The sequence below is a fragment of the Jaculus jaculus genome, chromosome 7 (genome assembly GCF_020740685.1).
Source record: "Jaculus jaculus isolate mJacJac1 chromosome 7, mJacJac1.mat.Y.cur, whole genome shotgun sequence".
Taxonomy (NCBI): Eukaryota; Metazoa; Chordata; class Mammalia; order Rodentia; family Dipodidae; genus Jaculus; species Jaculus jaculus.
In genome coordinates this window covers 152,830,922-152,858,027 of record NC_059108.1, presented here as the reverse complement: position 1 = coordinate 152,858,027, position 27,106 = coordinate 152,830,922, and the positions used below count along the sequence as shown (strand labels likewise).

The following is a 27,106-nucleotide window of genomic DNA, read 5'->3' as shown; positions in this document are numbered from 1 at the left end:
AGACCATGCATAGTGCTAGTGCAGTAGTCATGATGAGACCATGCATAGTGCTAGTGCAGTAGTCATGATGAGAGCATGCATAGTGCTAGTGCAGTAGTCATGGTGAGAGCATGCATAGTGCTCGTGCAGTAGTCATGGTGAGACCATGCATAGTGCTCGTGCAGTAGTCATGATGAGAGCATGCATAGTGCTCGTGCAGTAGTCATGGTGAGACCATGCATAGTGCTCGTGCAGTAGTCATGGTGAGACCATGCATAGTGCTCGTGCAGTAGTCATGATGAGAGCATGCATAGTGCTAGTGCAGTAGTCATGGTGAGACCATGCATAGTGCTAGTGCAGTAGTCATGATGAGACCATGCATAGTGCTCGTGCAGTAGTCATGGTGAGACCATGCATAGTGCTCGTGCAGTAGTCATGATGAGACCATGCATAGTGCTCGTGCAGTAGTCATGGTGAGACCATGCATAGTGCTCGTGCAGTAGTCATGGTGAGACCATGCATAGTGCTCGTGCAGTAGTCATGATGAGAGCATGCATAGTGCTAGTGCAGTAGTCATGATGAGACCATGCATAGTGCTCGTGCAGTAGTCATGATGAGACCATGCATAGTGCTCGTGCAGTAGTCATGATGAGACCATGCATAGTGCTAGTGCAGTAGTCATGATGAGAGCATGCATAGTGTTAGTGCAGTAGTCATGATGAGAGCATGCATAGTGCTAGTGCATAGTCATGATGACCCATGCATAGTGCTCGTGCAGTAGTCATGATGAGACCATGCATAGTGCTCGTGCAGTAGTCATGATGAGACCATGCATAGTGCTCGTGCAGTAGTCATGATGAGACCATGCATAGTGCTCGTGCAGTAGTCATGATGAGAGCATGCATAGTGCTAGTGCAGTAGTCATGATGAGAGCATGCATAGTGCTCGTGCAGTAGTCATGATGAGAGCATGCATAGTGCTCGTGCAGTAGTCATGATGAGACCATGCATAGTGCTCGTGCAGTAGTCATGATGAGAGCATGCATAGTGCTAGTGCAGTAGTCATGATGAGACCATGCATAGTGCTCGTGCAGTAGTCATGATGAGACCATGCATAGTGCTCGTGCAGTATTCATGATGAGACCATGCATAGTGCTAGTGCAGTAGTCATGATGAGACCATGCATAGTGCTCGTGCAGTAGTCATGATGAGAGCATGCATAGTGCTAGTGCAGTATTCATGATGAGACCATGCATAGTGCTCGTGCAGTAGTCATGATGAGACCATGCATAGTGCTCGTGCAGTAGTCATGATGAGAGCATGCATAGTGCTAGTGCAGTAGTCATGATGAGACCATGCATAGTGCTAGTGCAGTAGTCATGGTGAGACCATGCATAGTGCTAGTGCAGTAGTCATGATGAGACCATGCATAGTGCTAGTGCAGTAGTCATGATGAGACCATGCATAGTGCTAGTGCAGTAGTCATGGTGAGACCATGCATAGTGCTAGTGCAGTAGTCATGATGAGACCATGCATAGTGCTCGTGCAGTAGTCATGATGAGACCATGCATAGTGCTAGTGCAGTAGTCATGATGAGACCATGCATAGTGCTCGTGCAGTAGTCATGATGAGACCATGCATAGTGCTCGTGCAGTAGTCATGATGAGACCATGCATAGTGCTCGTGCAGTAGTCATGATGAGACCATGCATAGTGCTAGTGCAGTAGTCATGATGAGACCATGCATAGTGCTCGTGCAGTAGTCATGATGAGACCATGCATAGTGCTAGTGCAGTAGTCATGATGAGACCATGCATAGTGCTAGTGCAGTAGTCATGATGAGACCATGCATAGTGCTAGTGCAGTAGTCATGATGAGAGCATGCATAGTGCTAGTGCAGTAGTCATGATGAGAGCATGCATAGTGCTAGTGCAGTAGTCATGATGAGACCATGCATAGTGCTAGTGCAGTAGTCATGGTGAGACCATGCATAGTGCTAGTGCAGTAGTCATGATGACCCATGCATAGTGCTCGTGCAGTAGTCATGATGAGACCATGCATAGTGCTAGTGCAGTAGTCATGATGACCCATGCATAGTGCTAGTGCAGTAGTCATGATGAGACCATGCATAGTGCTAGTGCAGTAGTCATGATGAGACCATGCATAGTGCTAGTGCAGTAGTCATGATGACCCATGCATAGTGCTCGTGCAGTAGTCATGATGAGACCATGCATAGTGCTAGTGCAGTAGTCATGATGACCCATGCATAGTGCTCGTGCAGTAGTCATGATGAGACCATGCATAGTGCTAGTGCAGTAGTCATGATGAGAGCATGCATAGTGCTAGTGCAGTAGTCATGATGAGAGCATGCATAGTGCTCGTGCAGTAGTCATGATGAGAGCATGCATAGTGCTCGTGCAGTAGTCATGATGAGACCATGCATAGTGCTAGTGCAGTAGTCATGATGAGACCATGCATAGTGCTAGTGCAGTAGTCATGATGAGACCATGCATAGTGCTCGTGCAGTAGTCATGATGAGAGCATGCATAGTGCTAGTGCAGTAGTCATGATGAGACCATGCATAGTGCTCGTGCAGTAGTCATGATGACCCATGCATAGTGCTAGTGCAGTAGTCATGATGAGACCATGCATAGTGCTAGTGCAGTAGTCATGATGAGAGCATGCATAGTGCTAGTGCAGTAGTCATGATGAGAGCATGCATAGTGCTAGTGCAGTAGTCATGATGAGAGCATGCATAGTGCTCGTGCAGTAGTCATGATGAGACCATGCATAGTGCTCGTGCAGTAGTCATGATGAGAGCATGCATAGTGCTAGTGCAGTAGTCATGATGAGACCATGCATAGTGCTAGTGCAGTAGTCATGATGAGAGCATGCATAGTGCTAGTGCAGTAGTCATGATGAGACCATGCATAGTGCTAGTGCAGTAGTCATGATGAGACCATGCATAGTGCTCGTGCAGTAGTCATGATGAGACCATGCATAGTGCTAGTGCAGTAGTCATGATGAGACCATGCATAGTGCTCGTGCAGTAGTCATGATGAGAGCATGCATAGTGCTAGTGCAGTAGTCATGATGAGAGCATGCATAGTGCTCGTGCAGTAGTCATGATGAGACCATGCATAGTGCTAGTGCAGTAGTCATGATGAGACCATGCATAGTGCTCGTGCAGTAGTCATGATGAGACCATGCATAGTGCTCGTGCAGTAGTCATGATGAGAGCATGCATAGTGCTAGTGCAGTAGTCATGATGAGACCATGCATAGTGCTCGTGCAGTAGTCATGATGAGAGCATGCATAGTGCTAGTGCAGTAGTCATGATGAGAGCATGCATAGTGCTAGTGCAGTAGTCATGATGAGAGCATGCATAGTGCTCGTGCAGTAGTCATGATGAGACCATGCATAGTGCTCGTGCAGTAGTCATGATGAGACCATGCATAGTGCTCGTGCAGTAGTCATGATGAGAGCATGCATAGTGCTAGTGCAGTAGTCATGATGAGACCATGCATAGTGCTAGTGCAGTAGTCATGATGAGAGCATGCATAGTGCTAGTGCAGTAGTCATGATGAGAGCATGCATAGTGCTCGTGCAGTAGTCATGATGAGACCATGCATAGTGCTAGTGCAGTAGTCATGATGAGACCATGCATAGTGCTCGTGCAGTAGTCATGATGAGACCATGCATAGTGCTCGTGCAGTAGTCATGATGAGAGCATGCATAGTGCTAGTGCAGTAGTCATGATGAGACCATGCATAGTGCTCGTGCAGTAGTCATGATGAGAGCATGCATAGTGCTAGTGCAGTAGTCATGATGAGAGCATGCATAGTGCTCGTGCAGTAGTCATGATGAGACCATGCATAGTGCTCGTGCAGTAGTCATGATGAGACCATGCATAGTGCTCGTGCAGTAGTCATGATGAGAGCATGCATAGTGCTAGTGCAGTAGTCATGATGAGACCATGCATAGTGCTAGTGCAGTAGTCATGATGAGAGCATGCATAGTGCTAGTGCAGTAGTCATGATGAGAGCATGCATAGTGCTCGTGCAGTAGTCATGATGAGACCATGCATAGTGCTCGTGCAGTAGTCATGATGAGAGCATGCATAGTGCTAGTGCAGTAGTCATGATGACCCATGCATAGTGCTCGTGCAGTAGTCATGATGAGACCATGCATAGTGCTCGTGCAGTAGTCATGATGAGAGCATGCATAGTGCTAGTGCAGTAGTCATGATGAGACCATGCATAGTGCTAGTGCAGTAGTCATGATGAGACCATGCATAGTGCTCGTGCAGTAGTCATGATGAGAGCATGCATAGTGCTAGTGCAGTAGTCATGATGACCCATGCATAGTGCTCGTGCAGTAGTCATGATGAGACCATGCATAGTGCTAGTGCAGTAGTCATGATGAGAGCATGCATAGTGCTAGTGCAGTAGTCATGATGAGAGCATGCATAGTGCTCGTGCAGTAGTCATGATGAGACCATGCATAGTGCTCGTGCAGTAGTCATGATGAGAGCATGCATAGTGCTAGTGCAGTAGTCATGATGAGAGCATGCATAGTGCTAGTGCAGTAGTCATGATGAGACCATGCATAGTGCTCGTGCAGTAGTCATGATGAGAGCATGAATAGTGCTAGTGCAGTAGTCATGATGAGAGCATGCATAGTGCTAGTGCAGTAGTCATGATGAGACCATGCATAGTGCTAGTGCAGTAGTCATGATGACCCATGCATAGTGCTCGTGCAGTAGTCATGATGAGACCATGCATAGTGCTAGTGCAGTAGTCATGATGAGACCATGCATAGTGCTAGTGCAGTAGTCATGATGACCCATGCATAGTGCTCGTGCAGTAGTCATGATGAGACCATGCATAGTGCTAGTGCAGTAGTCATGATGAGAGCATGCATAGTGCTAGTGCAGTAGTCATGATGAGACCATGCATAGTGCTCGTGCAGTAGTCATGATGAGAGCATGCATAGTGCTCGTGCAGTAGTCATGATGAGACCATGCATAGTGCTCGTGCAGTAGTCATGATGAGACCATGCATAGTGCTAGTGCAGTAGTCATGATGAGAGCATGCATAGTGCTAGTGCAGTAGTCATGATGAGACCATGCATAGTGCTCGTGCAGTAGTCATGATGAGACCATGCATAGTGCTCGTGCAGTAGTCATGATGAGACCATGCATAGTGCTCGTGCAGTAGTCATGATGAGACCATGCATAGTGCTAGTGCAGTAGTCATGATGAGAGCATGCATAGTGCTCGTGCAGTAGTCATGATGAGAGCATGCATAGTGCTAGTGCAGTAGTCATGATGAGACCATGCATAGTGCTAGTGCAGTAGTCAGTTTCAAGTTGCCGCACAAGGGACACACCCAAGCGCACCTGAGGGAGGAAAGGGTCTATTTTGGCTTATAGACTGGAGAGGAAGGGGAAACAATGGCATGAGCAGGGGTGGACATCACTTCCTGGCCAACACCAGCTAGACAATAGCAGCATGAGAATGTGCAGACACTGGCAAGGGGAAGCTGGCTGTAACAGCCATAAGCTTGCACCTAACAATGCATCACCTCCAGGAGGCTCGAATTCCCAGCTTGCCACTGGCTGGGCACCTAGCCTTCAGGACACATAAGTTTATGGGGAACACCTGAATCAGACCACCACTGCTAGGAGGAAAGACCGCTCAGGGAGGGAATACCGATGCCTTAGTAAGGAAATAGTTGTCACCACTGTATACGGCAGTCTCTCAATGATGGTAGAGCAGTGTGCAGAGGGTTGTGGACGATAAGTACCTGGTGTTTCTTCCACATGCCAGCTGGTTGTTGAACACCTAAAGTGGTTTTAATTTGCGATGCTGTTGTCTGTCAGAGATTTTGATGGGACACTTAATTTATCATTTATGTTTTCTTTTAAGCCACCTCTTCAGGGTGTTGGCTTTCTTTGTTGGTGGATGCGGTGACATATGTGGGCATATGGAAACTTCTTGTTGGCTTTCTGTGTCTATATTAAAACATTAACTTACTCTTTAAAGAATTGTTGGTTTTATTGGCACTTTATGGAATTTTTTTTGAGTAGAATATTAGTAAATAATTACTTTTATGATGGAAATAATATATAAACATGTGAAGAATCCCTAGTATCACTTTAAAAAGTTTAGGTTTCTTAGGTCTTCATTAACTTGCTCATTTACTATTGGTTATTTTTTATAATAGTTTTTATAATAATTGATAAGTTTATTCCTTTATCATCTCAAATTATTTAATGTATTGGCTTTGTATTGGAGAGCAAATCTACTTTTAGAAGAAAAATATTTTTCACATTTTTAAGTTTACTGTTGTTAATTAACTCTGTAAATTTCAGATTTCCCTGACTGCTTGTATTCCAAATATGAGAAAAAAGATTTGAAAATAATCTGTAAAATCTGGAAAAGCTTACTCAGAGATTTTCATGAAGTCCTAAACTTACAAAGGAAATAGGTACTTGAAGATCAGATTATAAAGTATACTTTCTTTGGAAGGAAGCTGGCTTTTAGTAATGTCACAGAATCTGGCGGTGTACATATCTATGTACTTGTGCACGTTTTCCTTCACAAGGTTGACATAATTTTATCTACTCCAGTGTTGTGGTCCACAAGTGTGCTTAAAGGCCAGACGGAGGTTTGAAATGGTAAGGGTGAGGTGTGCATTGAGAAGCATTCACTGAGACGTTAAGCTGTTTGCGCTTATGCTAGCATACAATACACATCTTTTTTGCTCACACACATTTCTTTCATGAATATTTATTGCTAGTTTCTTTAATGCTTCTCCAAAAATGTTGTTGGTTGAGAAGATATGCAGTGAGACTGTGTTGTCAGCAAGTTCCTGGTGCTTAGATGTGCAGGCCGGAAGGATGGCTTCACACCCACATGGGTCAGCTTGCTGCAGAGCTAACCTCAGTGACCTTGTCATTCTCCTGTGTCTTTGAGGTTTACAAGGCTCATATGTTCCTGTTGGGTTACATACATGTATAAAGCTTCATTTAAAGCAGAAACAAATACATGTTTAGTTAAGTGAATAGAAGGTTTATTTCATTAGTTTACTGATTTTTCCTATTCTCATTGCTTGCAAGGGCTATTTTTGTAGTGAAAAGAAACGAAAAATTAAGAACAGATCTTGGTTAAATTGTGAAACTGGGGCTGTGGAGGTGACTCTGCAGCTAAAAGCGCTTTCATGCAAAGTGTGACGGCCTGGATTTGACTCCCCAGGACTCATGTAAGAAAGTGACGCATGCATGGTGTGCCCATTCCCTGCCTATCTGTCTGTCTGTCTGTCTATCATCTGCTTGCAAATAAATTTTTAAAAAATTATGAAACTGTTTGCTGGTCAATAATTTGAAATGATTTGTGTTAGTTTTGTTGGCCTTTTGTTTGTAAAGTGAAATGCTTGAACTAGACCGATTGTTTTTCCTTTTTTCTTGGTAGTACTAGATATTGGACTTTGGCTCTTAAGTGTTCAGCAAGCACTGTACTCCTAAACGCTTATCTCCAGCCCTCTTTCCTTTTTAGTTTTGAGGCAGGGTTTTGCCAAGTTGCCCAGCCTGGCTTTGAACTCACTGTGCAGTCTAGACTGGTTTTGAACTCACAGTCCTATTGCCTTAGCCTTCTGGCTTTGTGACTGTAGACTATGTCACCAGGCCCACCACCAACTTTTTTATAAAGACTTTTCTTTTTGTAAGCCACAAAACATTTTTTCTATACAAATTGTAAATTCTCATCTAAAAGTTGGGATGAATTCCTACAAGGAAAAACATTTGAGAAACAGTTACACTTTCTTAGCAAGGTCTATAATTCCATGTTTTTTTTTTTTTTTTTTGTTTTCTTTCTTTGCTTTGGTTGCCAGGAGGCTCAGAACTAAGTGTGGCATTTAGTTCTAGAAACACTTTTAACTCTTATAATTACCATATTTGCTCCCTCTTCCTTTTCTCTTTGGAAGTATAAAGTATGTGCTTGTAGCTACCAGACTATTATCTTTTGTAAAGGGCTAAGTTAATCAATTCAATATAAATTTCTCTTTAAGTTCCCGGGAGATGTCTCTTATGGTAAAATTAACATGAATTGGTTAAGAATGGAAAGAATGAAGCAAGTTTCTCTCCATGCTTTTGTAAGCGTGCTTGATTATGGTATAGGATATTTGAAAACAAAAGTGAAATATGAATTTACCCACTTAGGACTGTGTTCTTTTCAATAGCCAAAGGTTTTTTTTTTTTTTTTTTTTAAGGCATAGCACTTCAGAATGTTTAAGGCTCAAGAAGTAAGAGATCAAATAGAAGCATATAAACCTGTCCTTGAAAAGTCAAGCTAGCTGGGCCTGATGCAGGCCTATAACTCCAGCTGAAAGGGAGGATCACAAGTTCAGCATCTGCCTGGGGTATACAGTGAGTTCATGGCCAGCCTGGGTAACTTAGGAAGACCTTGTTTCAAAAATAAAAAGTAAAAAGACAGCTAAGGATTTGCTATCTGGTAGAACACTTTTTAATATTCAGTAGACCCTGGGTTCAACTCCCACTACTACACACATAAAAGCAAAACCAGAGTTAAAATGTGCCTTGTTGATAAGACTGAAACCTTTCACTAGAATCTGGCACCGTATCCCCATAGTTACTGGATTTAGTGCACACTCACTCTTAAATCAACATAAAATAGCAATGCAAAAGATGTAATATAGATACCTCGTCTAGGCTAGCTCTCTGGGGCTTCAAAGATCAATAATGTGTAGTCCCATCCGTGAAGAATTCTTCCCTATCCCATCGGGGTTAAGAACAGCTTAATTTACTACAAGGAACTTGGCAAGTTAAAAGACCATTAATACCTCCATTAGCTATTATCTTGTAGAGTTTTGATTAAGCTGCCTTCTCAACTCCACAGAAAGAGATGCAGATTGGAATAGCCTGTGTCTCACCCATAAGGATTCATTGAGTAGGTCTCATTTTTATTTCTTTTCATAGTACTGGGCATTGAACCTAGGGCTTCATGTACACTAGGCAAGCATTCTCTAACTGCCCCTCCCCCATTTAAATAAACTTCTGTTTTGAGACAAGGTCTTACTAAGTTGCCTTGACTAGTCCTGAGCTCACTGTGGAGCATAAGCAGGGCTTCTGCTCCTCTGCTTCAGCCTCCCAGCAAGCTAGGGTTCTGTACCCACCAACAGGCCTAGCTTGGTTTTTCGGTTTCTGACAGTATATGAATGACATGCCCATACCCTTCTTTCTGTTTTGTCTCCTAGTATTTCAAGTTCATTTCTTTTTTTTCGGTTGTGCTAATGCTAGTTGTTCTTTCTCCAGTTTCTCTGAAAAAATCACCAACCACTGATAACTCCCTTCTGGCCCTTACCTGCATGAGCCCTAGCCATGGGGTCCTCGGCCACAGGCTACTGGTGGTGAAGAGGGCCAGAGCGTCCTGTCCCAGATTTGCAGCTGCCTCTCTGAGGGGGTGGCCAGGCCACGTGCACCACCGTGTGCCACAGTTTAAGTCACATTGCCCCATGCACGTCACTGAGCTGGGGGAAAGTCTGTCAGCATTTGAGCATGCCTGGTCATAGAGATGTGCTGTGTTTTAATTTAATCATATAAATGTATATTGTTGAAGCCGATTATTTCTGTTCCCTAATACTTTGCTCATAGTTCTGTAGAACTCAGTATTTGCTAACAGTGTTTTTCCTTTGCTATCCTTTTTTTAAAATTTACTGTAGGTGTATGCATGCATGTGCAAGTGTTTGTTGTTTGTGTGGGGGGTAGTGACCAGACAGCATCTGTGTCGCCTCCAGAAATGCCACCCACCTTTTAAAAAATGTTTAATTTAAATTTACTTATTAGAGACAGAGAGAGGGAGGGAAGAAGAGAAACAGAGAATGGGCACACCAGGACCTCTAGTCACTGCAAACAAACTCAACACGCATGCTCCACCTTGTGCATCTGGCTTACATGGGACCTGGAGAATCGAACCTGCGTCACTCTCAGGAAGGCATCTGCGTGTGCATTCGGTGTGTGCGCTGCGTGTGCCGCCACTCTCAGGAAGGTATCTGCGTGTGCATTCGGTGTGTGCACTGCGTGTGCCGCCACTCTCAGGAAGGCATCTGCGTGTGCATTCGGTGTGTGCGCTGTGTGTACCATCACTTTCAGATGGCATATCTTGATTGAACTGTTCTTTGTTTTAATGGAGCCCAATTTATAAGTCTTTCTGTTAATGGTTTATGTTTTTATATTTATTTAAGGAACTTTTTTGTCTGCCTCAAAGTTGTGATACTGTGTTGTCTTATAGAAATTTTATCCATTGCCTTTAGGTGTACAACAGTAGAAGACAGATTTTATGTGATGCCAGTTAGTATTGTTTCTTCTTCTGGGTAGCTGCTTGATCTGAAATGTATATTGGAAAGAACATAATGTCCTCACAGTATTGCAGGCAGTACTGTCACGTAACTATAGAGGATTTTTTGTTTGCTTGTTTGTTTGAGGTAGGGTATCACTCTAGCCCAGGATGACCTGAAATGCACTCTGTAGTCTCAGGCTGGCTTTGAACTCATGGCAATTCTCCTACCTCACTTCCCAAGTGCTGGAATTAAAGGTGTGCACCACTATGTCTAGCCTACTGTGTGGTTTTGACTGTTTGTGGGCCCCCAGTTGTTTTCACTGGCCTGCTTGCCAGTTCTTGTGCTAATGCCATCCTGTTTGGTCTCGGCTTCATGATTATATCTGACAGTGTAACTTTTCCAGCATTGGTCCTCAAGATTGTCTTTTTTTTGTTTGGGGACCCTTGAAACTTTTCCCTTGTTATAAACACCAGTAATTTCCACAGGAGTACTTCTGAGATTTTGATTGAGTTTGCATTGACTCAGGAGGCCAATTTCGGGAGAACTGACATCTCTACAGAGTTCCTTTTCCGAATAAAGTCTACCCACCTTCATTTAGACGGTCACTCCTCCATCTCAGGTGCATTGCAGTCTCCTCTTTGTAGAGCTCATACCTGTCTCAGCTCTAGTTCTGATGGCTCCATTTTGATTCTGTCTTTTCTGTCACCTGTGATAATCCCAAACTTTTGCTTCATGCCACTCTGTTGTCAGCTGGACTTTGTTATTTCTAATATATAAGTTCCATAGTAATTACTGCTTGATTTGGTTAGCTCAGTAGTTTCTTTGTTTGCCTTTATCAATAAAGATCCTCCTTAAGGCAGAGTAGCCAAGGATGCTCTTGAAGGCACCCTGAAACCTCCTTGCCCTTGACCCCTGAGGGCTCAGATTATGAACGTGTTTTAAAATATTTTATTTGTTTACTTCAGGACGAGAGAGAAAGAGGGGGAGGGAGGAAGGAAGGGAGGGAGGGTGAGAGAGAGAGAGGGAGAGGGAGAGAAAGAGGGAGAGAAGGGGGGGAGATATTGAGAATGGGCTCGCCAGGGCCTTCAGCCGCTATAAACGAACTCGAACTCCAGATGCATGTGCCACCTTGTACATCTGGCTTACGTGGGTCCTGGGAATTGAACCTCTGTCCTTTGACTTTGCAGGCAAATGCCTTAACTGCTAAGATCTTCCCAGCACTACAACCATGCTTTAAAATGTTTTTATTTTTAAATCAGCTTTTAAAATCTGTTTTCTTTAACTTTTAATAACTTTTCCAAAATTTTGTTCCTTTGTGAATAATTGTTCTTTCAGAGTAAGACTTTTCAACTTTGTTCATTTAGGTATTGTTAAGACAGCCTCAGTGTGTAGTACAGACTGGCCTCGAACTAGCTTTGTAACCCATGTTGACCTTGAATTTATGGTCCTCCTGCTTGCTAAGTGCTGGGATTATAGCCATACCCTGCCCACCTTACCTGGCACTTAAGCTATTTTTTATGTGCTATAAATATTCATAAATTTCTCCTTTTTATGTTTTGGTAGTTTAATTTATTGGCATGCTGCTGCTGCTTCTTTCTTCTTTCTTCTCCTCCTCCTCTCCCTCCCCCTCCTCCTCTCTCTCTCTCTCTTTTTTTTAATGAGAGAGCACAAGAGAGAATTGGCGCAACAGTCCTCCAACCACTACAGTCTTAAGGTAGCATTGAACTCACGGTGATCCTCCTACCTCTGCCTCCTGAGTGCTGGGATTAAAGGTGTGCGCCACCATGCCCAGTGATTCCATGGACTTTCGATGAGAGTAGGATCTGGTATGTGCCGTGCTCCTCTAGCTGCATCTCAGTTTGTCTGTTCACTGGCTGATTCTTTCTAGGATAAAGGTGAATGGAAGGGAAGTATCTGTCTTTCTAGGCCCTGTGGAAGCCCCACTGAACAGGTAAGAACATGTTGCAGAATAGCAGATGGGTGTGCGCAGTTGATGGCACGCCCTTTTGGAGCAATGCTCTGGCTAGCCAGTGGTGTCCATGAGTAAAGTGGTCAGCTCTAAGAGCAGCCAGCTGAACTAGCCCTCCTTTATTTCTTGTGATCCACGTTATAAATGCACCAGCATTTTTTTTTTTTTTTTTTTTTTAGGCTGGGCATGGTGGTGCATTCCTTAAATCCCAGCACTCAGGAGGCAAAGGTAGGTGGATCACCTAGAGTCTACATAGTGAATTCCCGGTCAGACTAAGCTAGAGTGAGATCCTACCTTGAAAAACCAAAAAAGAAAGAAAAAGAAAAAAACAGTGCCAGCATTTTTGGACACACTTGAATGGATCAGTGAGAATTTTTAGGTGTACTTCTTTTCAGATACTTAAATTCTTAGTTTTTCATAGTGTTGCAAGAGTGGATAGCTTGACCTAGGAAAGATCATTGATATTCCAAACTTGTTGTTTTTATTTTTTGAAGTAGGGTCTCCCTTAAGCCCAGGCTAACCTGGAATTCACTATGTAGTCTCAGGCTGGTCTAGAACTCATGGCAGTCCTCCTCCCTCTGCCCCTAAGTGCTGGGACTAAAGGCATGTGCCGCCATAGCTGCCTATATTCCAAATTTTTATGTTATATATGTATTTAAAATTACCCCAGAGCTGTTAATAGTTAGCAGAATACTTGAGTTATATTTCTTCGTTGCACCTCTAAAGCAGATCATAGAATTGTTGGTAGAGATATAAACTGAACAAAATTAAGAGCTGACTGTGAAGCATGGATGTGTTGCATTTGCATAAGAATTAATATTTCTAGGGCTGGAGAGATGGCTTTGCGGTTAAGGTGCTTGCCTGCGAAGCCTAAGGACCTATGTTCAACTCTCCAGATCCCCCACATAAGCCTGATGCACAAAGGTAAGGCAAGCACAAGGTCACACATGCCCACTAGGTGGCGTAAGCATCTGGAGGTTGATTGTAGTGCCTGAGGCTCTGGTGTGCCAACTCACTCTTGCTCTCGCTCTTGTGCTCTCTAAAGTGAAATTTTTTTTTAAAGGAATTAATATTTCCAGGCTGAGCTTAGTGGCCCACACTGTGAATTTGAGACCAGCCTGGGACTACTGAATGAGTTCCAGGTCAGCCTGGGCTAGAGTGAGACTTTACCTCAGAAACAAAACAAAGGAATTAAAACTTCAAGAAAATGAACTTTCATGTGAGCATGATTGTAGTGTTCACCCATGAACACCCCCTGTGTCATGCTAAGGGGATTTCTTATACAACTTTCAGAAAGACAAGGGAGGGGTCTGTTTGTCAGCATTGAGAATGAAGCCAGTGCCAGTGCCAAGCGCAGAGTGGGTGCTTGCAGAGGACATGCTGGTGCCATGGATTGATGTTCAGGTGGTTGGGGCTGTGGTGGGAGAAGTTACAGTACTTCTTCCTCCAGCTTCCTCACTTCCACTCACTTCAAATACTAAAGCATTTTAATGTATTCTAACCATGTATTTAAATTGGTTTTCAAACGTCATCTGTCCCCTTTAAAAGTTATTTGTTCATTTCCTAACGTCCTTCCCATCTTAGTTTCAGGTAATTATATCAGATCTTTTAAAAACGTGTTTGGTCATCTAATGTCCATTTAAATATTATTCATGTTTTTGTTTTTAAATCTGTGGTAGTTTTTTATTCAGTTGTTGAGGGACTTCAAGTGAGGTAGTAAAGAATCTCCTGCTCCTGGAGTCACTGGATCGTTGCTTAGACAGAGCCACTAAGTAGAGCTAGGGAGAGCATGCAGCCCTCGTCCCTCCTAAGCCGGGAAGAGCACATGGACCCACGGGAGAGAGGGTCGTGAGGCTTGTGTCCACCAAGTTCACAATGCCGTGCGCTGTACCTCTTCAGAAACTAAACACACCACAGTGGAACCATAGCTCAACAGAAACGCTGCTTCATGCTAAAAAGTTGCGTGGGGAGACAGCATAGTTTTGTGGAGAAGTGTTGTGAGAAGCAGCGGCTCTTGAGTTCTAGTCTTTGCCACTAGCTCAGAAACACTAGGCAAGTCCTCTTCTCGTATGACTGTCTTTTGGTTGTTGTTGGTCTAGTAGATCCTAACTAAATCCTCTAAAACGTAAATAATTGTGATATGCCATATGTTTGCTTTTCTTTTACTTCCTTTCCCTCCATTGCTCTTATGTAACTAATAACCTATTTTTTATTACTCTTAAGGAATTCAGTAGTGATTTATCAATTGCATGTTTATATGGTGACTGTAAATGGTTTGATGGACTAAGTGAAGTTTCCCAATGTGTGCACGTGTGTCTTGCATGCATGCGTGTCTGTGTGTGCTTGCGGTCCTATGACCTGTGTAATAAGCACCATGAACCTGGACCTTTCAGGCTGTATAGTGTCAGTTTTAAAAATAAATATGTCTGATGTGTGTAATAAGGGGCAAGGCCCGGAGCATTGCCTAAGCCTCTTCTTGGAAACAGCCCTGGGTCTGATTGCTTTTCTTAAAGGCTGCAGATGTACCTGGACTCAATATTCTGTGCTGACTTGGAAGCCACAACTTGGATTGTGGTTTCGCCTCTCACACTGGGCACACTGAGGCAGGGAGACTGGGCTCCAGTGAGTGTTAGACCCCTAGTGACTTACCAGTCAGATGTGTCTAGCCTGTGTCCAGCCTGGAAGTGAAACACAACTAATTAACTAAAGTAACCTAGTATATCTGAATACTTCAAAAAACAATGTGATATAATATATATATATATACATACATATTCTTTCAAATAAGTCTAATTCTTCAGGATATTTTAGCTATGCTGAATTAAAGTGTATTTTGTAAGTTTTTTTTGTGTGTCACACAAGATCTTGCTTTCATTTATAAATGCAAGTAAAGGCACCTGTGAAACCTGGTAGAGGTTCACACAGTCAGTTTTGCGACGCTGTTTTTAATTCAGAGGCACTCAGCGTAGGCCCTGAGGATGTTGACAGACACCAAGATAATCCAAAGAACCTGGCAGTGCATTGTTTGGACTTATGTGCATTGCCTTATCCAGTGCCTGTGAAGTTGGAAGGTTGTTTTGTTCTGCTAGCTGGTGGTGCTTCGACCAAGGACCCTTCCCTTCCACATGACCTGCGTCGCCAGCCAAGTCAGGCAGGAGATCAGCTCGTGGTGTGCACTGTGTCACCTGGTGCTCCCTGACCTGTGCCACTCACAGCACACGTGTTCCTTTTGTTGGTTGAATGCTGTCTGATTTTCATTCCTTGTCATTTACCTGCATGAAGAGTAAGACACTCCTTTGTATTAAATAACCCTAGAAACAAGATGAATGCACTGGGTTCTTCGGCAGAAACATTGGATCGCTCCCGTATGATGCGTACTTAAAAACCTGCCCTCCCAAGCCTAGAAAATGCATTCTCTCCTGAATGGAAAGCAGCGTAGTACTGAAATGCTCCTCCTTAATTTTGGTCTGAGCGAACAAAAGTGTCTGTGTTTATTCCTGCCTAATGCATCACAAATCTGCTGACATGCTAACCTTGGAGTCCTGGCTGCGTTAATCAGGCCTGGGCACCAGCAGCAAAGATGTACCTAATGCACTCCATCAGTGCAGTTTGCATATGGAAGTTCTCACGGGGGAGCTGCCCTGTGCCAGCTGAGGGTTACCTGCCCACTGCAGTTATTGTATGTAATTATCGAGCCAATCTGTTCAGCCCAGCAGGGTTTAGATGGTAATCATGAAGCAACACTTTGGAAAAGAAAGATGTAAGGCACTTTCCCCTTCCCTCATCAGTTATGTGAAGTTATAGCCACTCTCCGCTAGTTCGAGAGGTAATACCTGCATAGACGAATCTGCTAAGTGAATGCCTTTTAAAGTTTCTTAAGTTATAGTTGGGTTGTTCTTTGTGGATGTGAAGCATTCTCTTCAGGTACACGATGGGTTTGTCTGCGTTCTGTTCTTGGTGCAGCCACTTCACGTGTGTGAGAGCAGTCAGGTCGGTTGTGATGCATGGGTAACAGTTCCCGCCCTTTACGGCCGTGAGGTTGATAGAACATGTTGCTCAGGTTTGGCTTTGCAGCAGTTCTGTGGAGCAGAGCCCAGGGTTGCCACTGGGGAAAAGAGCAGTGTGCTGTCACTAGGAATTCTCTTATAGCCGTGCACAGAATGGCCTACAGTAAGGAACAGCCTCAGACGAAGTCTACCTTAATTTTAATTGTTGGAAAATATAAATGGGGACATGAGAAAATATAAGTGGGGACACGATCTTGCATGTGGTTCTGTGAAATGTCAGACATTTCTGATGCTTTCCTAAGTGATACAAACTTCTTAGGAACCGTTGAGAAACTGGGCTAAAGTGTGGACTTTTATATAATTAAATTGGAAGCCGTAAAGTTTGTCCCCCTCTAATTATACCTATATAGAGAGATGCTCAGTAGTCAGAACCATGCCCAAGACTGGCCAGGTAGAGGATGCCGCGCCAGAGCTGGATGAGGGGCTGCGGCGCGGGGAGAGCAGCCTAGGTTCCAGAGTCACACGGAGCTGGCTGAAGGACAGACCTAAGAGGGGGAGAAAATCAGACTGCAGGAGAGCTTTGTACTTTTAGTGTTACCCATTTATAGTAAAATTCATGGCTTTCTTATGTAAGCTTTTAATACAAATCACATGAAGGAAATATTAGAAAAGTGCCCATATTGATTCATGATATTCCCACTGTCCAGGCTGAAAGTTCTCTTCCTGTAGCTCCCATTCCTTCCCATAGAAAACTACTGTCTTGAAGTGAAGACTGCTCTGGTCTGCTTTGAGGCCTGCCTGTATGCTAATCTATGTTATGTCTGTGTGCTTACTTACATGGTCATCTTACTTCTCTCTCTCTCTCTCTCTTAAAATTTTCATATGTAAGAAGAGAAAGATAGAAGAAAGCACAGTGTCTACTGTTGAAGACATGGAATGTTCAAGTACAGTGACAGAGGAAGCCGCACAAACACGTGAGTTGATGAGCTTTGCTTAGCCTCTTTCATACATAGGCAAGCCCTGGTCACTGGATGAGGACTGGCCATTTTGATTTAGTTATCAGATATCATGCAAATAGATGTTATCTTTTTTTTTAAAAAAAGGTTTAAAGAGACTTTATTAGATTAAGAGACAGAAAGAGGATAAAGTATTAGATTAAAAGAAGCAAAGAGGAGAACATACAGAGAAGCTGTTGTGTTTTTTTTGCATGCATCAGAGTGTCTTCTGTACACATCGTGCCATTTGCTCTTCACAGTATTATGGAGCTGGGGCTAGGGAGTTGGCCTCGTTTTGTAGATTTGGAAGCCAAGACCTGAGCATTCAAACGGCAGAGGGTTTATGAAAGGGTGCATGGTAGAACCCACAACTCCTGCCAGTGGGTCAGCAGCTTTCCACACCCCACACTGAGCCCACGACTCCAGGGATGGTGGCGAAGGTCGGCGGTCTTAGCTGTGCGCAGACTTGCCTGGGAGGCCCTGGTGTGCAGCCCTTCTCTAACCACTTAGGAGGCAACGACTTAAAGCTGAAAAACTTCACTTTTCTAAAGGGCTTGATGCACAAAGCAAGGTCTTTCTTAAGTGGCTTGTAAGCTGGTCCTGACATTATTGCCCACAGTGCATCTGTTCTGGAAAGGATGCTCGCCAAGGCAGCATTTGTAAGTGGACTTGTGTGCCATAACAAATGTTTTCCTGACTCCGTGGAGAGATTCACTTCTGTCCACAGCATTGTTTTCTTTTTAAAAATTTCTTTTCTACCCACTTCCTTCTGTTTATTTATTAATTTGTTGGTCCGGAAATATTTCTAATGATAAGGCTTATTTTGATAAAAACTTCATTATAGCATAACACCCTACTGACTCAGGTCTATATTTTACTTTCCGTTTGACAGCGGCCCTATGTATGTGGAAAGGCAGGTATCCCACTTTCGAAGACAGTCACCTTGTCCTGGTTTTAGTAACATCTCTCCTTATATGCTATGGGTGGTCAGGTTACCTGCATTTACCCAAGAGCGCTTACCGTACCAGGAGTGTGTGTGCTTCACTCTGCAGCCCAAGGGCTTTGAAGTAGTGACTCTTCTTTCTCTGCCGCTGTCTTCATTTGCCATTTTGTTACTTTACTCCCTGCACCTCTGTCTTGTTCATTTTGTTATTAGGAAGTGAGGAGTCCCAAGGAGCAGTGCATGGAGGCATGTCTCAGCCAGAGGCTAGCGCAGCAGCTGTGACAGTGAGTGAGAACAAAACTAAGGAGCATTTGGAGCGATAGTGATAGTCTTGCTTGGAACTAAATCCCTGGGGTGTCAGCCTAGCAGCTGGAGTGTAGGGAGCCCTGCACTGTCTAGTAGGGCCGACAGGCCAGTCACGTGGTGGCCCTCACCTTTGGGCTCTCAGCTGCCTGCAGGTCGTGCACTGCTGTAAGAGCGGTTTAATGAGCGCCAGAGGCTTTTGCTTTGATAGATGAGTGACTTTAGAGTCGCGCTTTAACGAAGAAAATGTGCTTAGTGCTCACCATTTGGATAACAGGTTGTACTCTTCATAGTTTTTTATACAAACGTTTATTGGTTTTTTATTTTATTAATAAAATATAATTAACATAACTAGACATAATTTAAGAGCAAATTTTGTGATACAGGTTCTTTAATACTCACGTACACTCCGAACTCCCTATACCCATCCATGCCCTGAATTCTATTTCCATAATACTCTGAATTGCCTTGCTAGATTAAAAAAATTTTCTCATTGTGTTTGGTTTTTCTCTAATGTACAAAGGTAGTTATTTTGCTATCAAAACATTCATAAAAACATTTTCTGAAATGATAAAATGTAATTGTTTCTAGCAAAAAAAAAAAAGCCAAGGGTTTGTGAAAATGTACACATTATTTATATTCACCACTTTAAAATAACTTGAAGAAAGCACATTATTACATTTAGATTTTTTTTTAACATAAAATTTTACAATTTAGGGCTTTAAGGTTTTGTGTCATAAATGTGTTTCAGGAAGGGTTACCCCGAACAGCAGCTTAAGAAATGTCAGTTTCTTCATTAACAATTTTATTTTCAAACACAATTTGTGGGTTACAGTATGGTAAGAGATTTTTCTCACTGTGTGATCTTTTAGAATGCTATGCCTAGCAAAATGGGAACAACTTTCCTTTAATATCTATTTAGACCATTTTAAAGACGTGTATAATTTTCTTGATATACCTAAACTCATTTTGAATAGTTGGGGGTCTATTGTACAGGCACGCGTTCTGAGAGCTTTCTGCGTGTGTATTGGACGGGCTTTCTGGGAGGAAGAGACGGTGGCAGGCTGGCGCTCTAGAGAACAGAGGCCTCCAGTCCTTTTATTTTTATGCAAGGCATAATTTTTACCAATTGAGAAAATTTGGTTATTTGCTGCAAGGGATTTTCCTCCTTACAAAATGATAAGCCTTTTTTTTTTTTTTTAAAGCATATATTCTGGCATTTCAAAACCATACCAGTGTCTTGGAATTGTACTAAAAATGAGTTAATGTAGCCATGATATGTATGGCTCATGTATTGTGTCCCTCCTGTGCCTACAGAGGAGGCTGCTTGGTTGTTCATTATGATACCTGCATAGTAAACCAAGTTGTTCATTCCCGGGGATTCTTTGGGAAAGCATGAGTGAAGAAATGGATGTTTTTATAAGCATCCTGTAAAGAAAGTTTTCCACTTGCATGCTTATAAACCTTTTTTTTTTTTTTTAAAAAAAAAAAAGGATGGAAGAGTTTCCTAAACTTGCATGTGATTTTTCAAATGTCAGATTTCACACATTGGGTTTATGATTGAACCTGTTACCAGTAGTATTGTATTATGAACATAGTTACATTTTAAATTAAAGAGACTTGAAGATAGATCTTGGTTTCACAGTAGTCAGAGTTGGTGGTTGGGGGAAATACTAGTTGATCCATACAGCTCAGACTCCAGGTAGTTAGTGCTCATGGATGGCATTTTGAATTACAGGGAGAAGCTTGAACTTGTAGAACATAAGCAAATTGTTTAAGAATTAAATATCCAATTAGGATATTTATTATCAGAGCAGTAATATTTGAATGTAGCTATAATACAGTTCTGTATCTTTTTCATGTGACTTTAAATTCAAAACTTAAACTGAAAGGGAAGTGCTACAGTATTGTTTAATGCACTTGATTTTGAAGTATCATATCATTACACCAGTGTCACAGTGACAGTATTTTCATTTTTTTTTTGTAGACATTAACAAGTTCTCAAATAAAGCCTTAAAAATACTATGTCATCAAAAAATGAAATTTCTTTAATTCTTTTTTTAGGTTCAAGAGCCAGAAAGAGAGTCCGGAAGTAAATCAGATGCTGGAAATTGACATTTCTTCCTTTTCATTGCATTTTCTCCCCTTTTCTGTCTTGTCTTCTCTTTGTGTGAATCTTGTGGGGTGGGAGTATTAATTAAATGGATAGGCTTTTGAAAAGCGAACCTTATTAAAGTGAATACTTTGTTCAGTTTATTGAAAGCTAATTTGTTAGATCCCCAAGTCTTCAGGTTGGACTTGAAGCCATTCAAGTCTGTGTTTGAGGCTTTGGAGTATGTCAAAGAAAATGACTCTGACAAGCATTTTCCTAAACATTGGAAACTTCTCAGAGGATGGAAGTGTTTGATAGAGTCCTCACTTTTAAGGAAATGCAAAACTTAGATAAATTTTGGTTTGGTGTAAATACACATTACGTTGTGGCAATAAAGTTTGGATTATATGGATTCTGTATTTCTCCACAAGCACTTAGCAAGACCTGCTTTATGACACAAATAAGGCAGGAAATAAGAAAGGAAAAAAGTGGGATAGGTACATGGTGTAGATGAGAGAAAAACGTATGCCTATCTTAGAGGTAGGTAGCATAGGATTGTAGCATTGTGCAGGCTGTATGACAAGAAGATGGGTGTCACGTGATCAAGCGGGGCATGGTCAGAGACGGCCTGGCCTGGCTCCTTTGACGTCCTGTGAGCCCCCTGTTCATGCACATGGTGTTTCATTCTTGTAGCGAGTGATACCTGTATAGTAAACCAAGTGCTGTGGGCGTCCGCTGTGTGTTTGCTTGCTTCCGTGTTCTGTGAGGTTGGGTCTGTGTAGCGAGGCAGGCCCAGACTGCCCGTCAACACTTGGTCCTCCCCCCAAGTGCTAGTCCTATAGGTAGGTACTACCACACCCAGTTAGAGAGTTGTAATGATTAGAAATTTAAGATGTGGGAGTTTTTAAGTTGGCTTAGCTACTAAAAGCCAAGATTTTAATGTAATTGTGAACAAGTTTAAGACACATTCCTCAAAATTTACTTTGTTAGAGAAATTGGACATAGTTTCCAGTGGATTGAACATTTACAGCATAAGCTGTGCTTTCAGTGGTGTGTGGATGAAGTCTTATTAATGTGTGTTCAAATTATAGTTAGTGATTTCTCTAGTACTTAGGATAAGCCTAAAATAGATGTCTGTTTCTAAAGAAAGCAAATAATTTTGCAGGTGGGTATGAATATAGCGGAAACCTTAAAGGTGGCATCAAATTTGAGAAACCCAACCAACACAGAGCTGTAACTTGAAGCTCTCTGTGGCGGCGTAGTTGTCGTGGAAAGTGTTTATCACTAATTATGTCATAGGGAAAATGCCCAGGTTTTCCCTTAAAAGTTCATCTTCCAGTGTTCTCTGAACTTAATGTCTACAGAGTTGAAAATTTAATTTTGGGGAAAGACTTCTGCTTGTTGTAAACATCAATGGTATGGTCCCAAGTTTATTTGTAACACATAAATCAACCTTCAAGTTCTGTCTTAAACACATTGGTGCTTAAAATAGGATAAAATGTGTGTGTTGCATTTTTGTCTCTATGCCTTAGCTTTTTTATTTTTTTAAAGCACAAAACAGCACAACCTGTTGGTTAAATATTAAGAAAACAAATGTTTGCTCACATATTGTTTTAAACAAATGCTGACATTTTCTCAAATGTTACTCTGTTGGCAGAACTACAGAAATTAATGAAAAGCTACTAGCCAGAAGTAGCCCGCCTAATTTATCAGCTATATCCCCTATGCTTGCATTCCCTCGGTTGTGCTGGTTTTCCTACACCCTTCATTTTTAAAAATAGTTAAGCAACTTCCTTGTCATTTAGTTAAGATTTTTTTTTTTTTAACTCTTTTCAGTTCCATATACCTGGCTGACCTGGAACTTACTCTGTACCCCAGGCTGGCCTCAAACTCCTGGCAATCTTCTCGCATCAGCCTCCCTCAAGCTGGGATTAAAGGCATGCAGTACCATGCCTGGCCATGTTTCTTACCTTCTTGCTAGTTCCTAAGTGAGTGGATTTGCTATCTTCATTTCCTTCACAGCCCAGTTTCCAGTGTGACACGCGCACGCTCGCACCTGGTCCAGCCCTCCCTGCTCTCTCCTCGGGCTCTTAGTGAGTGAGCCAAGGGCTCTTCTCCCCTAGGACCCTCAGCCATGGCAGGTCCACACAAAAGGGTTTGCATATGCCGTATGTTTCCTACAAACCAGCCAGTGACTGACTGAGCCCTGAGGGAGAATGACCCCTTGGTATTCTTCAACAGCAATTTCTTATGACAAAACAGTAATAGAAACACACAGGATTCATGAAGCCCAATTTTTATTTTCAGTGTACACTCAAAGACCCAAGTTGCATAGCAATACCTTAGTGATGGAGATGTATGTGCCTGTGTGTATATCTACATGTGTGTGTATATATGCATGTGTCTATGTGCCTGTACACATGCACGCGTCTGTGCATGTCTGTGACGCACATTGGTGTGTGTCTGTACATATCGTCTGTGCACATTGCTGTGTGTCTGTTCATGTGTGTCTGTGTCATTGGGCATTGTTTTAGAGCATTGTTTCAGAGTGTGTTAATAATACAAGACCACTGGGTGTGATGGTGCACACCTTTAGTCCTAGCACTCAGGAGACAGAGGTCAGAGGATCGCTGTGAGTTCAAGGTCACCCTGAGACTACCTAGTGAATTCCAGGTCAACCTGGACTAGAGCAAAATCCTACCTCAGAACTGCCCCCCCCCCCCAAAAAAAAAATCAGAGAGCCTAGGACATAGAAAAATGTGTGGCTAATTTGTTAGATTTCCAGAGGTGAACTGCTCAGCCACAGGCAAAGAAATGCAGTGTCACTGTGCTGGTTCACCCTATAGCGATATATTTACATGATTACATTTTTTGCAAAAATCTGTTAATAGTTTGCCTTGTAAACTTGGTGTACCAGTTGACATTTGACATCCTTGAGTGCTGTGGAGTGAATGTTTGTGACCTATCCCCTTCTGTCTTCTTCCAAACCCTGCCTTGAAGTCTAATCCCTGGTGGGATGGCCTTGGGGCTTTCAGAAAGCAATGAGGTCATGAGCAGGGGTCCCTTAGGAGTGAGGTCCTGTCTTTGTGAGAAGTGACAGGAAACAGACGCTCCCTTCTGTGTGGAACCATCTAAATCAAGAAGACTCTCCCCAGAAACAAGACTGCCAGTACTTTGATCTTGGACTTCCCAACCTCCAGAACTGTGAGAAGTAAGTGTGTGTGTGTGTTGGCTACACAGTCTGTGGTAGTTTCCCTTTGCCATCCCGAGCTGAGGTACTGTTACTTCTCGTGATGGATGAGGCCAGTTTTTCCCGACTGTTAGTAAGCCTGAACAATTCTTTATGTGTAACTTTCCATCCTGTTTTCTCTTTGGTGTATTTGTGTATCTCATTTAATGATCATAACTCTTTGTCCTGATTGTTCTTTTTCCTGATTACTTTTTTTGTTGAACATATTTTAAATTTTAAGATTAGAGTTACTCCTCTGATCTTCATTATAATTTCTTCCAGCATTTAAAAATATTTTGCAAGCGTAGATCTGACATGTTTGTCATGACTTTTTCAAGGTCTTCTGTTTTTGATGCTCCTCAAGTTGCTGTCCAGGTAGAATGTACTTTGTTGTGTACGCACTGTGAGGCGAGAGTCACAGCACCCCACGGCCAGGCATCCGTCCCCTCCTTCGCTGGCCCTCTTCCACCCTGGCTGGTGCCGTCGGCTTTGTTTGTGCCAGGCTTTTCTGCCAGGTCTGTTTCTGGACTATGTTTAATTTCACTGATCTGTTCTTAGGCCAGCAGCACACTGGTTTTAATTAGCTCTATTTACTTACTAATTCTTACGTATTGTCCAAATTACATTAACAAAAATCATACTCTTATCCTTTGAATATGTTTTCCTAGCCCTAGTTCATGCATATGTAATATTTCTTTTTGTTACAGTGGTGGTAGAGAGAATTAAAAAATACATTTTTATTTATTTACTTGAGATGGGTGGGGGGAAAGAATGGTGTACCAGAGCCTCCTGCCACTGCAAATGAACTCCAGGTGCATGTGCCACACCTTGTGCATCTGGCTTACATGGGTACTGGGGAATTGAACCTGGGTCCTTTGGCTTTGCAGGCAAGTGCCTTAGCTGCTAAGCCATCTTCCAGCCCCTAGAGAGAATTTTTAAAGGTCTTCTGTACCCCTTTTATTCATGGAGCTCTGCTGTTTTGTTGCAGAGAAGACCAGAATAAGACCAGACTAAGGAGTTTTGTATAAATGTACTTCAAATACCATGTCAGTCATTCTGTATGGCCTGCCCTTCACCGGTGGCTTAGACGACTCTTGGTTACTTGTATGCTGCCACACAAACAATGAATAGCATTTCTTAATTTTTATCGTGTGACTTGTGACATTACCATGAATTTCTGCATTGAGCAAATTCAGTTTGGAACTGAATATATGAAGATGATTTTCAGGAAACTGCTTTAACTTAGGTAAGTTCACTGTATATTTGAGCACAGTTCTGAAACATCAGAAGTATGAGTGGAGGACATCTGTAAGATGATGTTTCTGTCTGGGAATAGCAACAGAAAGTTTGAGGAGTGACTCCAGGGTGCAGGGCCAGGAAGAGGCCAGACAGTAATGTGGAGTCTGTTTCCACTGTTGTGTGGAAGCAAGGAAGTGACCACAATTATCTAAAGTGAGCACCTTCTAGTACCTGAGCGGTGGCTTTTTTTTTATTACAATGGGAAATACTTTTACTTTTTTTCTTGATAAAAGTCAGTATAGGAGTTCCTGACCCTTGGCTTCCTCCTCAGATCTAGGAGAGGCCTTTACACATGCTCTCAGACTTTCCCCACGAGGACCAGTGCACTTTCGTACCTCAGAAGCTGAGTACCAGCAAGCCTGGCCAACACGAGGACTAAGCGCTGGACCGTGGCCGTTCTCACTGGGAAGGGCTTGCTGCTTCTCTTGGTTACCTGTGAAGAGGCGAGTCATGGCTCATTAGTGGACTTGTCTAGCGGCAACGCGAAGGCAGCAGGCCATGAGCTCTTCCGCATCCACTGTGCACTTGAGGGCTGGCTCTGGGACCATGTCTGTGGGCCAGGTTTGAAAGGTGGCAGGGATGCCCAGAGGCAGGTTTGGCATGCAGTGAGATGTGCCTTCAAGATCCCCAAGACTTCCAGTGTTCTGGGCGCTTTTGCACCCTCTTCTTCCCTCCCCAGGAAAGCAGTAAACAAAGCACCCTAATGCCTTCTGTCTTCAGCTAAGAACTGTAGGGCATGTTGGCGTTGGCCTGAGTGAGCTCAGATGGAGGAGTATGTGCATCCGAGTCTACCTGACCTCGTGACCAAGGTGTAGGGTCTGTTCTCTGTGTGCCACCCTGGCAGAATTTGGATGTGGGAACCCTTGGCAGATGGTTAAAAGATTATGGAAAACATGTCATTTCCCTACCACTTACAATGTAAAGGGTTATTTAGACAATTCTTAAGATGTGGACACAGTCTCAGTGGGTTCCCTTTGCCCCCATTTTCCTAAGTTTCTACCTAGGCTTTTCAAAAGCCGTGCATACTCCAGGTGCTGCGGTCCTGAAATGTGCTTGCAGTGTGTCATGCAACATGCTCACAAAGCAAAGGTGGCTGAAATTACGGAAAATGGCTTCCGAGGCCTTGGCGGCCTGCAGAGGTCAGAGAAAGTATATTCTGTAAGAACGCAACTTGAGGTCAAGAATCTGCTGCTCACCTGCTGTTGCCAGTGAACCATGTGATGGGCAGAGTGTGGAAGGAGGGTCAGACTAAGTGAACAGTCACGGTAATACCTGCCCGCTCCCTCAGTGGCAGAATTCAATGGAGATGGGAAACTTTAAGATGGGTGTCTTTGGTTTTTTTTTTTTTTTTTTTTTGGTGTTATTGTTGATATCCCTATTTGAATGTAAAGTCCCTAACACAAAAGAAGCAAGCTGCCTTTAGACTGCATTTACTGCTCTTGATGACTCCAGTTGTGTGTAAATATTAGAAAACAGCAGGGTCCTGCATTCCAAGAATCACTTGAGCAGTGCCACGTAGACAAGTGTCCTTACTGGTATTGTAGTCACACTACCCGCTCTCCTGCTGTTTCTAATCTGTGCGCACAGCCGTGAAGAAACTGGACTGACATTTACAGGCACAGCAGGGAGACACTTGACTAGGGAATGCTAAAGACTCCAGTACCTCCGACTCAAAGTGGCCGCCGCCCCATGGTAGATCTTCACAGGAGAGCTGGGCCGCACTCAGCTGATGCCGTAATGAGGGGTCTGTAACGAAGCAAAGGGCCCGAGCAGCTAGCTCCCTCTGAGCCCACATTTTATAGTCAGGTCTTTATTGTCGTCTTCTGTTCAGACCAAACACTAAAGGGAGAAGCTTGATTGTGAAGGTGAGCAGTGCTTCCTTCTGCACTGTGTTGTGAGGGTCTGTTTCATTCCAGCCCTGTGCCCTAACCCCC

The 27,106-nt window shown here is 43.0% G+C and overlaps 1 protein-coding gene across 4 annotated transcripts in view; it reads left to right on the top strand.

The window, feature by feature from the left end:
- Positions 1-21,056, top strand: part of Vrk1 (VRK serine/threonine kinase 1) — a 116,753-nt gene extending 95,697 nt beyond the window's left edge. For all 4 annotated transcript variants that reach the window (XM_045155467.1, XM_045155468.1, XM_045155470.1 and 1 more), the window contains exons 12-13: positions 17,201-17,285; positions 20,617-21,056. In XM_045155467.1, the coding sequence (XP_045011402.1) occupies positions 17,201-17,285; positions 20,617-20,648 (117 nt within the window). In that variant the 3' untranslated portion in view covers positions 20,649-21,056. The remainder of the gene's footprint in view (positions 1-17,200; positions 17,286-20,616) is intronic.
- The last annotated feature ends 6,050 nt before the right edge of the window (positions 21,057-27,106 follow it).